At 40.2% G+C, this 17,132-nt stretch overlaps 1 protein-coding gene across 2 annotated transcripts in view; it reads left to right on the top strand.

Moving 5' to 3' along the window:
- DENND1A (DENN domain containing 1A) overlaps positions 1-17,132 on the top strand; it is a 216,564-nt gene that overhangs the window by 179,863 nt on the left and 19,569 nt on the right. The window contains exon 20 of one of the 2 annotated variants that reach the window (XM_082492686.1): positions 15,406-15,465. The exons of the other annotated variant lie outside the window; for it this stretch is intronic. Coding sequence (XP_082348812.1) covers positions 15,406-15,465 — 60 coding nt within the window. The remainder of the gene's footprint in view (positions 1-15,405; positions 15,466-17,132) is intronic. 2 annotated transcript variants of the gene reach the window in all.

The following is a 17,132-nucleotide window of genomic DNA, read 5'->3' as shown; positions in this document are numbered from 1 at the left end:
GTGGGGAGAAGAGGGAACAATTTTCAAGCCAAGAAAATGATTCAAATGAATAGTATGTAGTACTGAATAGTACTCTCTGTTTTGGGAAAAAGTAAGGTTAATTATAGTAGAAGATGGAATGCTGCAGAGAACATCCTTTGTGAATGTCTTATTATTGCTTGCTTTCTTCTTGATTTTTGTCTTAAAACCTGACCAAAACTTACTTGAACATCGGAACACATGCTGCATATGCATCCACTGCCATAGCTGTCCTTGGGATCCCTCCCATGGGGCAGGCAGGGCGAGTGCCGGCAGTCCACTAACCATTGACCGGGGACAGCTAATACAGGTGATGTGGGACGCGGGTGTTTGTAGCTTTTGCTTCTGTGCATACACTCCCACTTTTTAGCTACAATGCACATGTTTACCTTTGCACCTTTTAGCTATTTGTACAATAAGCACTATACTGTGTCACTGCGACTATTTGGAACACATGCCTGGTCTAAGAAGCGTCTATTAGGGGCTACTTTGGCAGGACCCACAGCTTGAAACATTGAGGTCTGTTGTGATATTGGACTTGTTTGGTTTGGGTTGTTTTTCGGGGGGGTGGGGTGAAGGGTGTTGTTTGGTTCTTGCTTTTGGGTTTGTTTGTTTTTTGGTTTTTTTTTAAATAATGTCCATTTTCATCTATCAGCTGCAGAAATTTTATTTCTCTTGACTGTTCATAAGTCTTATCATTTTATGTTCAAAATAAGGAAGAATGACTGTCTGAACGCAAATGCATTGGTAGTGTTTTTCAGATTCTGAGTTTGCATTAGTGGTGCCTGAGTTGTGTATTTCTGCTAGAAATTTCAGCTTTCATTACCAAATGGTAGTTGGTGGCGAGCTACAGTGATAAGGATGCTGCACAGAGCTTAATGTTTAGCAGCCTTAGATCTCTTCTGTTTTGTGGTTTTCATTAACTGATTGATCTGTATTGCAGTTCAATTTTGTCTGATTTCAGAAGTATTTTGTATGAGGAGTTCTTAATATCTCTATACCCTAAACAAATATGACAATTTATAAGTTGCCTTTATGCCACAAAAAAAAAGGAAAAGAAAGAACAAAGCATTTGCCTTTTCTTCTTGCAAGACTGAGCTATCCTGATGCGGTATTTTGGGGGTTTTGACTTTTTTAGTTTTTGGAGACCGAAGTCTCAAACATCTTATTCAAGTATTTGCATAAGTGATATTTATGCATGTTATGTATATTATAGCCAAAAAGCAAAGAGTCTGGGAAACGCAGGCATCTCCTTAATAATGGTGATTGTTTCAAGTAATGCAAGCAGCTCTCCAAAATATCTTGCTGAGTCTTTAATGAGCAGCAGGGTTTCTCAGTTCTCTTACGTGTATTTATTTTTGCATTATCTAAAGCAAAAGAAAAAAAACCAAAACAAAACAAAAAAACCTTTATAATATATAAATTGATGATTTTGTTAAGGGAGAAAGGTAGATTAATATCTGAATCTGATATTTTAGAAGCCTTTCCCCGCCAGACATCAGTGCTTAACTATTAGGCCACTAGTACACCGGCTGTGGCTATGATAAACACCTGCAGTGTCAGTGTACCACAGCAGGAGAAGAAATGCTGTATGATTTTTAGGTTTTTGAGACTTCGCTTAGATGAGTGGACATGTTGCCAGGTCCCTGTAACTACTGCAGTTGTGTGTGCTGGGGTGTGTTCGTACACCTCTATGGGAACCTGTGCCATTGTACAGGCTGAGGTTGTGGGTATCACACAGGCAAACAGCACTTTACATGTGGCAGAGTTCCAGCCCTCTTCTTGGGGAGTAAAGGGAGCACTTTGTTTTCCAAATATATACCTGGTTTTAACACATCTTTTCCCTAATGAAGCTTCTGCTTCTATCCACACTGCTTCCCACCCCAATCAAGCCTTCATGCTGTTCCTCTGAAACATCGCACTGACTGCTTCCACAAGAGCCTGCTGCTTCATACAGGATCATTGCTGGTACCCAGTCTTCCCATCTGTCTTTGAGAGGTGGTAGAAGACAGGGTAAACCTAGATTCTTTAGAAACAAATTTATACTTAGGAAGGTTCTTTTTCTGGAGCTTTTATACAGTCAGTAGCACAACTGGTCTAGTACAATTAAAACAGCAAACGATAAGCTGCCAGAAACATCATTTGTTGGGAAAGGGTATCATTTCATCAGAAGCAAGTTATAGTGGCAGTTCTGCTCAGCTCTCTGTTTCTGTTATAATTAGAATGTCTTTTGTCAGCTCAGTTGTGTTTATGTTTCTGTGGCTTATTTTATTTACCAGCAAATAGAATATTTTATTCCATTTACGTACCTAAAGATAAACCTTAATAAAATACAAAAGAGTCTTTTGTATGTCTTTACTTGAGAGATTCAACCATGTTCCATTCTGGCTGCAAACTAGAGAGAATTAGTATTCAGGGGGCTAATGTAAATAACTATGAAACAAATTGAAAATATGTTAAAGCAGCGTAGCTGACTGTGAAAAGACTTGTCCAAGTTCCCTTCCCAGCTGATTCTTAGTGCTGTTAAACTTTTGCAGGCCATAAAATGGAAATTGTCAGCTTATTTGCTGTTTTGATTATTTGCTGTAAATGAATATGTCCATTTTTCCCATTCATGATCTGCACTTAGACATACGGAACAAACAACTCTGCTTTGTAAGGCAGGTTTCTTCTTCAAGGAGATTAAACGGCATTAAGAGGTCGGGGGAAGATGGGGAGAAACCCAGTCAGCTACATTCCAGAAATGCAAAACTGGATCGCTGAGGCCAGAGGCAGCAGAGGGAGGGATTATCTCCAGGGTAAAAGAGACAAAGTAGGGAAGGGAGGAAGGCTCCTCTGCCAGACCCTGTGACTCCCTTCACACCCAGGTGCTTTGCAACAATAGCAGATTCCCCTGGATCACAGCAGGCACTGTGTGGCACTGAGGTAGAAACCAAAGGGGAAAGGGGAAAACAAGTTCATTTTCCAATATTCTTGCAACTGCATGCTCTGGTTGCAAAGGGACGTTTGAGTAGTCTCAAGCAGACATTAGAGAGATACCTTCATTAAGAAAATGAGCTTCCATTCTGCTCTTCCCCACTGATGAGCGGTATGGTCTCCCTGTTCCTTTCTGCTCAGCCACATGGCGTTTCCTCCCTCTCTCCATTTGATTTTTTTTGTGGATGTAGCAGAAGTATAAGCATAGTTCTTTAAAGTTATTTTGCCTTCAAAAAGCATATTTTCTACCCTCATTTCTCCTTTCTTTGTCTGTTCCTTTCAGAAAGGAATTCACTGTTGCTCAGTAAAAGTCCGCTTGCAAGAAAGGCAAATGTATTGGCCCAGAAGCACTTGTCCATCTAATGGCTGCTGGAGACTACTCAAATGTCCCATCCGGTTCTTAGGGGACAGTGTTCTTAGTCAAGGGAGTAAAACCAGTATCAATGGACAAGAAAATAATTCATTTGATTGAAATTCTGCTTTGTGGTATGCAAGATTTACAGAAATGGCAATCCACGGGATGGGAGTTAGCTAACTAAAAGGCTTGCACTCTTGTCATGCGTGTAAATATTTGACAAGCGAGACCTGGCGCTCTCTTTAGGAAGATGTACACCACCTGCAGAGCATACCCAAAGGTTACTGCCTCTCATGCACTTGCTTGCCAGTATTTTCTAATGAGCAACGAGACGGCAATGTCGTCTTCAGTTACTACAGCAATGTAGAATGTATGTACATAGCTCGTGCTATGTAGGAGTTCATGCTTTGCAGTAAGATTATGTGGCTGCAGTCCTGCATCCAGCAGATGTGTTCATCCACAAAAAAACCACATTCCAGGCTATGGCTTTTAGTGTTTTCCAACTGTCTTGGCATTTCAAATGCTTCTTAAACAGGGATGTTCAGAATAAATTTACTGCCCTGGGTACATGCAAGTCAGATGCCATAACGCTTGGATATATGGAGAAAATACTGTGCTTGAGCCGACCTCCTAGGGCTCTGTGACAAGCAATAGCAGCTGTAACATGTCTGTAGAATGTCCTTGTTAGTCCTGTTATGTTGAGGAACCCATAAATATCTTGTAAAGAGTATCTTGGTCCATCACTGCTGGCATGTGGAAGAATTGCGCTTTATAAATAATACATATATATAAAATAAATACATCAGTACATGCAAGGCCAACCAAATCACCTAGATTGACAACCTGAGAAAAGCTCAGAGGGTCTTATGGATGGATGACTTGCTTAGTCTATCAATGTAGATCAGCATCCAGAAGCTTCTTATGTATTACTTATGAAGTTGATACGTGCAGTTAGGCCAGAACTGTCTGAATTGACCTCTGGGCCCCTGGATTAAACTAGAAGATTAAAGGGAGAGAGTGTGTGAAACATATGATTCTTTTAACTGCTAACCCCAATGTGATTGCTTGTTTGGCCAGGCATTTTTTGGATTTGCCCTTCAGAACTGTACTGATTAATACTGAGTAAAACAGTTGCGGAGTGCCATGCTAGTGATACAGCAGCCGTGTACTTTCGTGTGTGTGTGTGTGTGTGTGTGTGTGTGTGTGTGTGTGAGAGTATCCCCCTAATTATGCAGGCTTCCTCGGTGAATGATGAAGCTGAGCGAAGCAGATAGTCATTGCTGTTTATAGAACCCCTTAAATGTGAGACCGTCTCTTTTTTTTTCTTTACAAATATTCTGCTTGCTAGAGAGGAATAGCTGTTAAAAGATAATAAGGTATATGTTCATTTCCCAACATTTTAAGTCATGTGGACTACGTGATCTCCTTGATTTGAATGCGAGTATCAGGCCCCCAGAAAGCCCAATGTAAAGCTGACAAAATGACCAGTTAAAAAAGAAAACACACACAAAATAGTGCAGCTTTTTTGTTTATATTTAATATTGCATTGCTGGATTTTCCAGTATTTTAAATGAAAAATATATGTAGTTAGTTCCATGTTGACAATGTCCTTGAGGATTTGACAGTGAGATTTTCCAGCAGTTGCTCTTCGTTAGAATCCTGGTGGTGTTTAATAAGGCAGCCGAACTGCTGGCACCTTCGGTTCTTGTTTGTTCTCCGAGGGCTCGGGGCTGCTGCAGTAAGCACATCGACCAGGGCTGATCATTACAAGGGCGTACGCCACCATGAATAAAAATGTCACACGTTTTCCCATCTCACAGCGGTACAAAATGTCAGTCCTGTCAAACAGACATTGCAGGTAGCAGTGAGCAGTCAGTACAAATTGGGAAGCCGAATATTCCCCCAGCTTTCTGATATTCTTCATTTGAAGCAGAAGAAAAACAGTTGTTAACCTATTAGCTGTGATTTTAAACTCTGCTGAGATAGTAGATGGATAGACTTTAACACATGGGGATAAATATATTCCTGGGGTCTGGGATTTTTTGCAACATATCTCTCCATCCATGTATGTTGAGAAACAGATAGAATGAAAACAAGCCACTACAAAATATACCTCATTTTGGTAGAAATCCTTTGGAAATCTGAATATCATCTCAATGAGATTCTCCCTCAAACCCTTCCCTGTTTTATCTCTGTGAATACTTTTGGGGAGAAAAAACAAACAAACAAACCCCAAACAAATCCAAAAAACCCTCCTTGCTGTTTTTCTAGTAATCCAGGAAGGGCATGGTTCAATGAGTTAAGGGAGTTTTCTTTTATGGTCCTTTCATCATGCAGTAACATAACAGTTATTGTGATTTTATTCTCCTTCTGTACGAATGTAAGTTATGCTGCTTTCAGATTAAGGCATATCATGCAATGTAGAGTCCACAGGGTATGCTATTTTCTGGGTGTTAGACTTGCCTTAGTACCATGAACATACCTGTTCATGTACATTTCTGTAAGTGGAAATGTCTGTGTTTTTTCTCTGATACCTTCTCAGAACAAAATAATGGTGTACGCATTTAAGGTAGAGAATTGTTGCAAATTACCCCCTTACCCAAACGGCATTGATTGCTGAAGCAAATTGCAAAAGGGAAGGCTCAGCAAGGAACACTCGTGTCAAAGCACAACAGAAACAGAACAGAGCGGTTAGAAACTGGATTGCCAGAATGCTCGCCTGCTCCTGGCGTATGTATTTAGCTGTCTGCAGTGTGATTCTTAGAGTCATCTAAGGCCTCACTACATATAAACAAAATAGGAAGCAAAATGTTTTGAACCAGAATGACTCTAGATTGAATTAAATATTTTGTGTTCTGTAGGCATCTGTTTGCTGTGGGAAGAGTTACCTACTACATACAGTGTAACTTACAGTGGTTTTCAAACCGTGGTCTGCAGGCACCTGGGAACTGTGCCAGGTAAATGAGATGCTGTTGACAGTCATCTCCTTTGGAAAATGTCAGGAGTCTTCAAATTGCAAAGTGTTGAATAACATCAGTTTAATACTGTCAGGGGTTTTTTACAGTGTTTTAGAAGAACTGAATGTGCGTATAGATGGGAGGAGGTCAGGGTTTATTTTCAACTACACAGCAGATAAAAAGTGAAATAGAAGAGCTAAGTGGTCACAATCTCAAATTGTAATGATACCATCTTTTGTGGGGGATTGTACTGCTTGTTTGCGTAGTATATGAACTTTCCTGTCACTGGAGCTAGAAAGTAATCGGAGGTCTTGAGAGGTCTTTAAACCACAGATACCATTACAAGTTAACCACTACTACATAACATTCCTCCCATCAGCATCACGTAAGAACACATGGTACTTGGGGCATGGCCTGAATATGTCTGTCTGCTCAACACTTACTGCACACATAGAAAAATGTATCTATCTAGTTCTCAAAATTCTTCTTTCTGTAATTGCAGACAAAAGAAATAAAATACCATTCAGTTCTACAGCCAAGGGGTTTATTGTTTACGCCATGTGTTTTTAGAATAGCATTGTTTATAAACTATAATAATCCACAGTAGTGTAACCTGTGGTTTAGGATTTTCTGTCCCTGGCACTCTTCCATAACAAGCAGATTATAAGACGTAGCTAAGAGGCCTATTTGCTTCATCCTAGTGGAACTTTTTAACTTGACAAGATACACATGATCCTGATATGATGCTCCTGCTTTCATTCTTGGGGTTAGGAGAGTTCTACATCTGGTTAGTACCATGTAAGTTCTAGATTTAACGCAAACTGTGGCATGTTGTACATTATAGTATTTAATATTTTTTCAAGTTAGCTATTCTGGGATTGTTTGCATGGTATGAGATTAGTAGATGGACATTATCAACACTGCCAAATGAGGATGAGTTATCAGTGCTCTATGTCTAGATGCACCACAAAAAGGTATTTTTTACTGTTGGTTAGGAAGGACGGAGTTTGTCTCAGCCAGGAGAGAGAGGAAGCAAAGGTAGACTGAGAAAACCTTTTTCTTCCCCTTTAGGAAAGAATGAGTTTCCTCTCAGTGACTTTGGGATGGACCTGTGCATCTTTGGCAGTATTCCACGACACCATATATGACTCAGATGCCTGAAATAAAGATCCTTATTCACTATTAGGGAAAACAGGAGCTTATAGGCACCTACCTTTCATTTCTTTCTCTTACTGTCTACTTCTCTGTTAGGTAACGGAAGATTCTTGGCTAGAAGGGTGAGGAATTAGTCCTTGTTTTCTCATTAAACTAATCAGAGGGTTTAATTGTGGCAGTCTCTGCCCCTTTCATAAATTCTTGGCACAGCTGTAAGCATTGCTACATTTTTGCCACATTCATTCTACCTTTCCAATCTACAAATAGGGCTCGAAGAATGAGGCATCCCCTAAAACATGGAGATTATTTTTATCACAGGACCCAGCAGGCTTCTGTTGAAGTATTTCAGAGCGTAAATTAAAAATATATGCTGTAAAGCATACACTGTTCTTGTCATCCTGGTTTGTGAGCTGTACATATGGGAGTATGTAAAAAGTAGTGTGCGCGCTGTGCAGGGGGCTGGATGGATAATAAAACAGCTGCCTCGAAGATTCCATCTGCTTTCTATACTGAATCTTTTTAGGTACCATACATTTTTCAGTGTTGTTATCCTTTTTTTTTTTTTTAAATTGAGTGTTCAGTTGAGGTCCAGCATATTCTTCCAAAGTCAGCACTTCAGATCTTTTGCAGCACGATGTGTTTGAGCATGGGTACATTCAGGTCAGTGCATCTCTCTCCCATGTCGGATTGTCTTTAGAACATACTAGCGGTTTTTAAACCAGTCCTGAATTTCTTAAGGAAATAAGATATTCATGTAGAAAAGCTTTGCTTTGGAAATTATTAGAAACACCTCTTACTACTGAGTGAGAGAGAGAGACACTTCCTGCTACATGTACTAACAAACCAGCTTTCATCTATTTGTGTTTCCTTTATGCATTTTTTTCTACTTGCACTTGTTGCTGCATATGAAATAGCACCTCTAGTTTACTCATAAAGGCTCTGTTTTGAATACCACTTTAAAAAAAATCTCAACAGACTTCCACAATTATTTTAAGATAATATTCTGCTTAGAAGCTGTTACGTCGCAGACCAAAAATGATCTTTTTGTAATGTTTTCTCTAGTATTAAAAAACCTAAATAGTCATATTGTGAAAGCTCCTTGAATATATAATAGCTACGTTATGAGATGTGGGATCTATAATTTCAAAATAGAATTTTTACAATGTAAAAGGGAATGTAAGATCTTTCTTCCTCCTCTCATAGCTTAAAATCGCTTGTTTGATAATTAGTAAAACAGTGCCAGATATGCAGTCATAAAATTTGCTTTCTGCAAACTTTCTGTCTTGTTGCTTCAGAAGTATTTAGAACAAGACAATTAAGAAAATATCTAGAGTAAGAAGGTATGCTAGTAAATAGCCACTGGTAAGAAAGTGCTAATTTAGACATTTCTCCCCTTCATAGAAAAAAATATCGTTTATACATTTAGGAACATACCAAGAATAGCAATTTAGCAGCTTTTAGCAATGTAGCTATGTGCTGTTTTGTACCCGTTCATCCTTACAGCACAGGTAATTAAGTTGATATTCCAACACGGCTTCCCCTACTGACCTTTTAGAAACAACGTGTTTTGCTGCATTAACAAATTAACTTCAAATCAGTGGCTTTTCTAGTAAATATGGTCTTCATATAGTTTGAATATACCTGCTTATCCCATTCTGGTGACAAATATTAACATCAACATTAAAAATGAAGCTCTGGTAAAGGGCAGATAACTTATCTCCTGGTGGGCCTCCCCATCAGTTACTCCTCACGGCCCTTTGCCTGTTCTTCTCTGTGCTTCACAACACTGGTTTCAGCCATACTACTTCCCGTCCATATTTAATGGCGAGAACACGCTGCTGTGAATATGTATTTTTGTCTTATCATTCTATTCAGATCTCTTTAGGGTTCAGAAATGTAGTATGGGGTACAATACATACAAGACCTCAAAATGAACTTTGTTTCTGGTAGCACTTCAGTGGATAAGATAAATGTGAATCTGAGTGTTGGATTTGACTGTGTTGTTATAAGTACTGAGGTCACAGTTCTGAGAGTTCAGTTACCACGATGCCTATTTAAAAGTCCAAGAGACGCAAAAGTTTCTACACCTTTAATCTTTTCCCAAAGCAGCATTTGTATGTGTCTTTATTGTGGAAACGCATAGAATTATTTTTTGATCAGAGATGAAAGCTTAATCATAGGTGATATTTAAATCTCAGCTGGAAAAAATAATCCAGTGACAGGATAAGGATGTGAAAGTATTAGCTCCTGCAAAGGAGTAGTTGATTGTTACTGAGCTAATACTGTAACCATCACCCAAAGAAAACTGCCTCTGTTTGATCAGCAGCATCAGGAGATGTCTGATAGAGAGGCCCTTTGTGCGCCAGTGCCAACCGACGATGTGGTCTCCTGCTTTGCCAAACCCCTTTCTTCACTCCAGTTTTTGTAGTTAGCTCAGCCACCGTGGGCAGTATACTATGAACCTTACTGCCCTTGGACCTGGCACGTGGGACCAGGTGGTGTCCTCCCGCTCAGTGCACGGGTACAGAGCCTGCCTGAGCCCGGCTCTGGGGAGGACTGCGTGGCTGCTGCCATGCCTGTGCTGCTCTGGGAGCAGATGCGGTGTATGCATGTGCTGCTCCTAGATCCAAGTATCCTTGAAAATTAAACCTCAGTATTTGTTTCTCTGCTTGTTCAGAAAGCACTGTTGGGATCTCATTTTAGGAGGGTATTTGGCTGAGTTATAACTCCTTTCCTGCACCAGACCTACCTCCCCCCTCTGATTTGTCATAGCATTACTTGCGCTCTGTGTGCCAACCTGCATATAAACAGAAACCTAATATGAGAGAAATCCTACCTCTGGTATGTACACGAAATAACTGCTTCTAGATTATGCTTCAGGAACACATCATATATCTGTGAAACTATTTTCTTCAGAAAGTTTTTATGTGGTAGTTTGCTTATTTGCCAGGAAGTCCCACTGTCTTCTCACCCGAGTTTTCATTTCAACTTGAAACTCTTGGCTTATACATGAATGTATGGGATAATTTTTATTTTCATTGACATAAAAACTAAATTGATACTTGCACAAAATGTGCCCTAGCGCATGCTTGTTCTAGCCTTGGGCAAACTAGACTATTCTATCTTCCTATGATCTAGAGAAAAAAACTTATTCCCAACCTCCCTTCTTCCAACCTCCCTTCTTCCAACCTCCCTTCTTCCAACCTCCCTTCTTCCAACCTCCCTTCTTCCAACCTCCCTTCTTCCAACCTCCCTTCTTCCAACCTCCCTTCTTCCAACCTCCCTTCTTCCAACCTCCCTTCTTCCAACCTCCCTTCCTCCAACCTTGACCCAAAATAAGCCAGTTGAAGCTTTTACTAGAGTGTATCAGTGCTGCTTCTTGCATAGACTCACCTTGTGTATCAAGTGTCTTGTCCAGTATCTTGCCACTTGAAGAGAAAAGTACCAGCTGTTCCAGAGGAGGAACAAGAAACCTTTCCGTAGATAGATGCAGAATTTTAACTGCTGTCTGAGGAAAGCTTCTCAAGATGCTGGTACAACAGACGACAGTGAAAAAGCAGCTATCCATCCTTTCTTTCGCTGGCAAATCTTGTAGTTAGGTCATGAATTTGATGATTTTTTTTGTTTTTAGGGTAGATCCATAAGGATGTTAGATTATGACTCTTCAAAGCTATGGATTTATCAGTAAATTGTGGCTGGACTGAATTCCACCTGGAATTCAAGATGTCAGTCTGCATAGCATTGATTTGTCATGTGATAACTTGAGAAGGGAGAAGGAGATGAGAGTTCAGTCAATGAAAAGGTAAGTTTGGAAGAGCAGCAAGATGAATCAATGCTGATACCGATAGAAAGCTTAGTAAAAAGGAGGAGAATGCTGGGGAGAGATGACTGCAGGTATGACATCGCACTTGAGCTTATGATTTTATATTGTGTTGTCATGGTTTAGGCCAAATCCACCACTGGGGACCCGAGGGACCCCAGACGGGACCGACAGATGCTCCCCTCTACCCCTCTACAAAGAGAGAGGCAGAGGAGGAAAAAGAGACTTATGAGTTTAGAAGAAACTAAACTACTTTAATGAAATATTAATAATAAAATAAAAATAAATAATGAAAAATATATACAAAACCGTATCAAGCTCCTGAGATGACAATCACGTCACTGTCTGGCACTGGGGCGGTCCCAGGCTGGACTCAGTGACGGACGGGAACTGGATTCCGGATCTGGATTCAGGATCGGGATCACAGGCAGACGAACAGAGTCTTCCTCAGACGTCGGCCATTGAAGGAAGAGCGCTGACCCTTTGATCCCTCAGCTTTTATACTGAGCATGAGGCAGATGGGATGGAACATCCTGTTGGTCAGTTTTGGGTCACCTGTCCTGTCCGCTCCTCCCCGCAGGTGGGACCCCACTATGCTTTTCCGCATCCGACCCTCCAACGTGGCAAATAACAAAGTTGTTTGGCCGTGGGGGTTATAGTAATAAGTGTAAGCAGGAGCCTCTCTGCATCCCATGCCCGGGCATCAGCTATAAACAATTGGCCTTATCGCTCTGAGAGAGTGAACACTGTCTGCACAATATGCAGTTAATTTCAGTTGTTAGAAGAGGCCCCGCTAAGAAGCGAAGTTACTGAACAAAATTGGTTCTGTTTTACCTCAAACCAGGACATGTGTAAAAAAAGAGTCTGTCTGAATCTCAAATAAATAAGTAAAGAAATATTTAAAAAAAAATAAGATCTATGTCACTTCACAATCCCCAAATAAAATGGAAGCTGAGGTAACCTCAGAAAGCGTGAATAACTCATGCATGTGTCATAAACCTTGAGAAATTCTGTCTTCAGTAGTCCTTGGTCCTGGAGTTGAGTAATTAATTGAGAATCACAGCTCCTATTAAAGAAGAGAGTTTTTGACCCTATTGAAATGAGAGAAAAATGGAAAGCCACATGGACTTAGGCTTATCACTCAGAGACCAAAAGGAATAAAAAAAAAATGTATATAGAGTTTTGAGTTCTAGGCCAACATCACGGTGTTTTAAGTCTGACTTGTAATTGCTGGTCAGTTAGGACTAACAGGAGTAAAATAGTAGTGCTGTGTGTGATTTGGCTACAGGGAAGGAGTATGCTGTGAGATGGCAGTCCCGTTAAACTCCACTTTGTACTGGAATATCTAATGCTCTTACTCTTTTGTGTGCTCTCTGACTTGGGTATGGATAGTCTTCACTTCACATTTGCAATTCAGCTGAAAAGGGTACCAATATTGGTGACTCTTTTAACACAAATTGTAGTTTTCAGATACCCCCAAATATTTAAAACTTGATTTTATTGCCATTGTCTAATCAAACAGTGATGTGTCAGATAATTAAGAAATCCTGTCATGCATATTCTCAGAAAAATATTTTTCCTCCAGCAAGTACACGGGTGGGTGAGTAAAGTACAGTCGTACATGTTCTTGCAGTGACTATAATCAATGTATTGACCATCTCGCTGGGAGGTAATCCTCAGCAACTGTGTTGTCTGTTGTCTTGCTCTCTGAAGGACCTGCCTTTGTCACACTTGTTTCAGAAGCTTTAATAGTACTGCCATTGGTCCATCAGCTAATACTGTTGATGCTACAGTCTTGCAGTGTTTCCTCAAAAATTATCCTGGTTTTTGCTATAGAAAGGAAAAACTGATTCCCAAATCAAAGAAGCTTCCAGGGCTGTAGTATGGTGTTTGGAACAAACACACACGTTCAGTGATACGAACTGAAGAAATTGTAACATCAACATGTTAAGTAACACCTTGTAATTCTTATATCAATAAAAACCTATTTGCTCAGAATTAAAATGGTGATGGAAAATAAATAGTGCTCAAGACACTGCTAGCCACAGCTTTAGGAAAATACTTAAATTTCTCGCCTAAGTAACCTACTTGAGAATTTTCTAATGTAGAAATGTTCACAATTTCTGGGTAAGTAAAAGAGAAAAAATAACAAGGGGAAGTATATATGCAGGAGGCATAAAAAATTTGAAAAAATAAATGAATAATGATTACGTCTTGTTTTTCTGCTTCATCAAATACTTTGCCTAAGTTGCTAGGTAGTAAGTGAATGTCTTTTAAGTAACTGGGAAAGTACAAATTTTAGATTTTTCAGCTGTTCCATTATGCTTCCAAAGCATAATGGAAAATAAGTATGCTATGTCACGTAACAGAAGTTAAATATATTTTAAGATTGTGCTCTCAACCTGAGCAGATAAGACGGGAAGATACACAGCAGCATAACTCAACTTCTGTGACTAAGTTGAATAATGCAAGGTACAGAAAAGCAACAGTTCAGTAGGGCTAACGGCAGCCACCTCACCTCGCCACCATGCCATTTCTCTCTTTGTTCTCTTTGTTTTCATACTTGCTTTCTTGGAAAATACAGAGGGAAGCTATCACATGGAGTAATTCTGGCCTCAGCTCTCCATCCCACGTGTCCTTTTTTTTTTTTTTTTTTCCTCACCCACCCAAAAAGCTGAGCCAAGTACATGTGTGCAGTCTGGCACTCCCTGGTTGAGAGCACAAGCAAGAAGAAATGAACCAATGGATGCAAAAGTGTAATTTAATCGGAAATATGAAAGAAAAGTCTGAAGAAGAGAATGGAAATGGTGTGGAAAAGGGTAGGCTGGAATTGTACTATTACACAGTGCGAGGGTAGTTGAGAGACAATGTCTGTCAATCTCTAATAAAGGCTGTGCTGGTAAGAAACTAAGAACTTCTGAGTTATGAATCGGGAATCTTTTTTGGAGAGAAATGCAGTAACAAACATAAGCTTTCTTTTTCTTTCTGAAGAAGCTGACTCCCACTGCCAGTTGCTGTTCCCTCTGCACAGCCGAGGGGTTTTGCCGCTGGAAGGCAGGCTGGGCGGGGGGCAGTGGTGCAGGCGGCGGCTGGTCGAGCTGCAGTTCACAGCCATTCATTCCCGTGTCCTCCCCACCGAGGGCTCTGCTTCTCTCTTGAAGAGCTAATGCGTGTACACAAGCTGCCACGGGAAGGACATTAGCTTTAATCTCATTCTCAATACCAAAGTTGTACTTTAGGATGGTTTTATTTAGAATCTCGTTAATTGTCAGTGGATTCCTTGTCTAACAGACTATACCTTAAGGTGCCATCTGCGTGAGGAGAGTCGTGCTGCTGGCTCAGTGAAAAGCAACTGGATTGGAATAGCTCCAGTGCTGTTACAAAGCACTGAGTTGGCCGACTGCTAATTTGAAAAATGAGATACAAAAATAGGCATCTTAATGCACTGTTCTGTCTTCATTAGAACTGTTGGTGATCGGGCTTTTAGTTTTCTTTACAGTAACAGTACACACTTTGCTGTAGGCAACGCATGCAAACCTTGATCCAGTAAGGATCTAAACATGTGCTCATCTTTAAGGGTATGAAAAGTTTAATTGACCGAGGGTTGGTTTTTTTTCCATGCTCTTAAATGGCTTTGCTGGTTTGAGGCCTTTACCATAAGTTTTCACAAGCACTAAAATCATTCTTGAGAATTTAGTGAAAGCTTTTTTGAATATCTTTTTTTGCAGGATTCTTTCCTTTTGCATACGTGTTGTCTAGACCTCTTGGACATAGAGGTCCAAGAATCCACCTTGAGTGTCTTTGTTGTCTCAGTAGATTTTTGATGGTCTCATCTGGAGTGCTGATCGTGCTGCCTTTGGCTTAACATCAGCTACGTTAAGCCTCCGTCAACAGGCAGATGTAGCTACCTTTGCTATTGTGGCACTTTGTAGGTCGTAAGAGTTGTCACTGGTTGCGGGGGGGAGAGGAAAGGGGGGAGAAAACAATTGCATTTTGTGAGGTGAGTATGACATTGAGGTAAATCACGTGTTGCCATCCACTCATACTCTCGTACTGCTTTTGCCATAAAATCAGAGGTGTTTTCATGTAGGTGACTATTTAATTTAGTTTCCACTTTGATACAGCAGCAAAGAATCCGTCCGCCTCGGCCACCGCCTCCAAAGATACAGCGTTCATCTAGGCCCGTGAGTAGTTGGTAGTTTTGTTTCACTGCCACAGCTTAACACTGCCTGAATTACGCACTTAGAAGCATTACTAAACCTCGGTAGTTTGGATTGTCAAACTTTGCAAAAAAGCAATGTGTCAATTATGCTCCTAAACTCCCTTCTTCTCTGCTGCGGCACAGCCCTGGGACCCGCATTTATTCTGCTTTTCTTTGACGAGTTCTGCAGCTTTCGGTCAGTTCTGCAGGTAACTGATGCTGCTGTGCTACAGTTGTTTTTACTTTTGCGGTGATTTCTTAAACAAAGTCTTGCTAGGCTGGCATAAGTTTTTAGCCAGTGAGCTTTTGAAGACTTGCACTAAACTCAAATACAAAAGGAAGCAGGAGTCTGAAGAGAAAGCATTTATTCTCTGCAAGTTATACTTTAAATTAATTTGGGACACTTAATTTTTCTCCATGGAATAGATGAGTGAATACACATGAAGAAAGCAAAGTCTATATTTGGGCCATAGAACATTAGTACCACATTATGGATGATATACATATATACTTTATGTTCATTTAAAGTGCAAGCTGGGACTCTGTGTCATTACATCGTATAAAAAAATGTAGGCACGGCATGTTGGCCAGAGGAAGTGACTCTTCCATAGAAGAACTACACAGAAATTATTCTCAGTGCGCTTCCCAGACTGTATTAGGCAGGGATACCTTATCTCAGCAGTTTTGCATTCAAAACACTAAGTGTAGGACAATTGTTAGATATTAGCTATGCCAGATGGCTTTAAAACTGGAGAGTGTGCTGGATCTGCACCAGTGATTTTATTTTTTCAGTAGTACAGGAAAGTGGTATCGGTTTAGAAGGGGTGTTGTTTTTTGCAACAGCCTTGGAAGATACTTACTCCTATTCAGGACTTTTGCTTCATGAATATAATTCCCCCAAAAGGCAAATACATCTTAGTCCTTGCTTCCTTATACATCCATGTACGTGCATAAGAAAGAGAGAGATGCAAGTTTTCAAATCTAATCTCGCTAAAACTTGTTGGAAATATGTTTCGGATGAGCAGGCAACTGGTTAACAAGTGCACTTGGGTGTGTGTTAACTCGTGATCTTTGGTGCATGTTCCTGTGTTACATTTCAATGGCATGTTTCTTTTCCTCCCTCTTTTTAACTCTGGGTGTTCAGCTTAACAGAGCCATTTTTATGGATTCCTGCTCTGAAGATTTCTGTTTTCTGTGTTTAAAAGGTAGCATTGACTATATATATATATATGTGTGTTCTCTTAAACATAATTGATATGGGAGACCCTCCCAGATACATTACCCTAGGAAGAAACTCTCTGCGGTACTGTGGGGTTCCCGCAGTGCACCATAGCCCTCTCGGTTTGTGTTTGGCAGGTGTCTGAGGGCACAGTGCGATTCCTCTGTACAAAAGTTGCTAAACAGCAATGTTCGGATTGAGTAATTTATTACATCAGTCTTGCTAAGCCTGTTTAATCTCCCAGCTGTAGTGCATTAATAGTCCTCACTATAATGTGTTTGTGTCAACTGTCTTTGCTCCCAATGTGATTGATAAAAGGTTGGAAATGTAATAATAAAAGCTCCTGTTGCATTCATCTAGCTGTGTCAATAAGTGGAACAGAAATGCTTCATTCATCAAGAGGAAATTCAAGATAAATGTAAATGATTATA

Source organism: Vanellus vanellus (assembly GCF_965231255.1).
Source record: "Vanellus vanellus genome assembly, chromosome: 18".
Taxonomy (NCBI): Eukaryota; Metazoa; Chordata; class Aves; order Charadriiformes; family Charadriidae; genus Vanellus; species Vanellus vanellus.
Note: the sequence above shows the minus strand (reverse complement) of the source record. Positions and strands in the feature narration are given on the sequence as shown.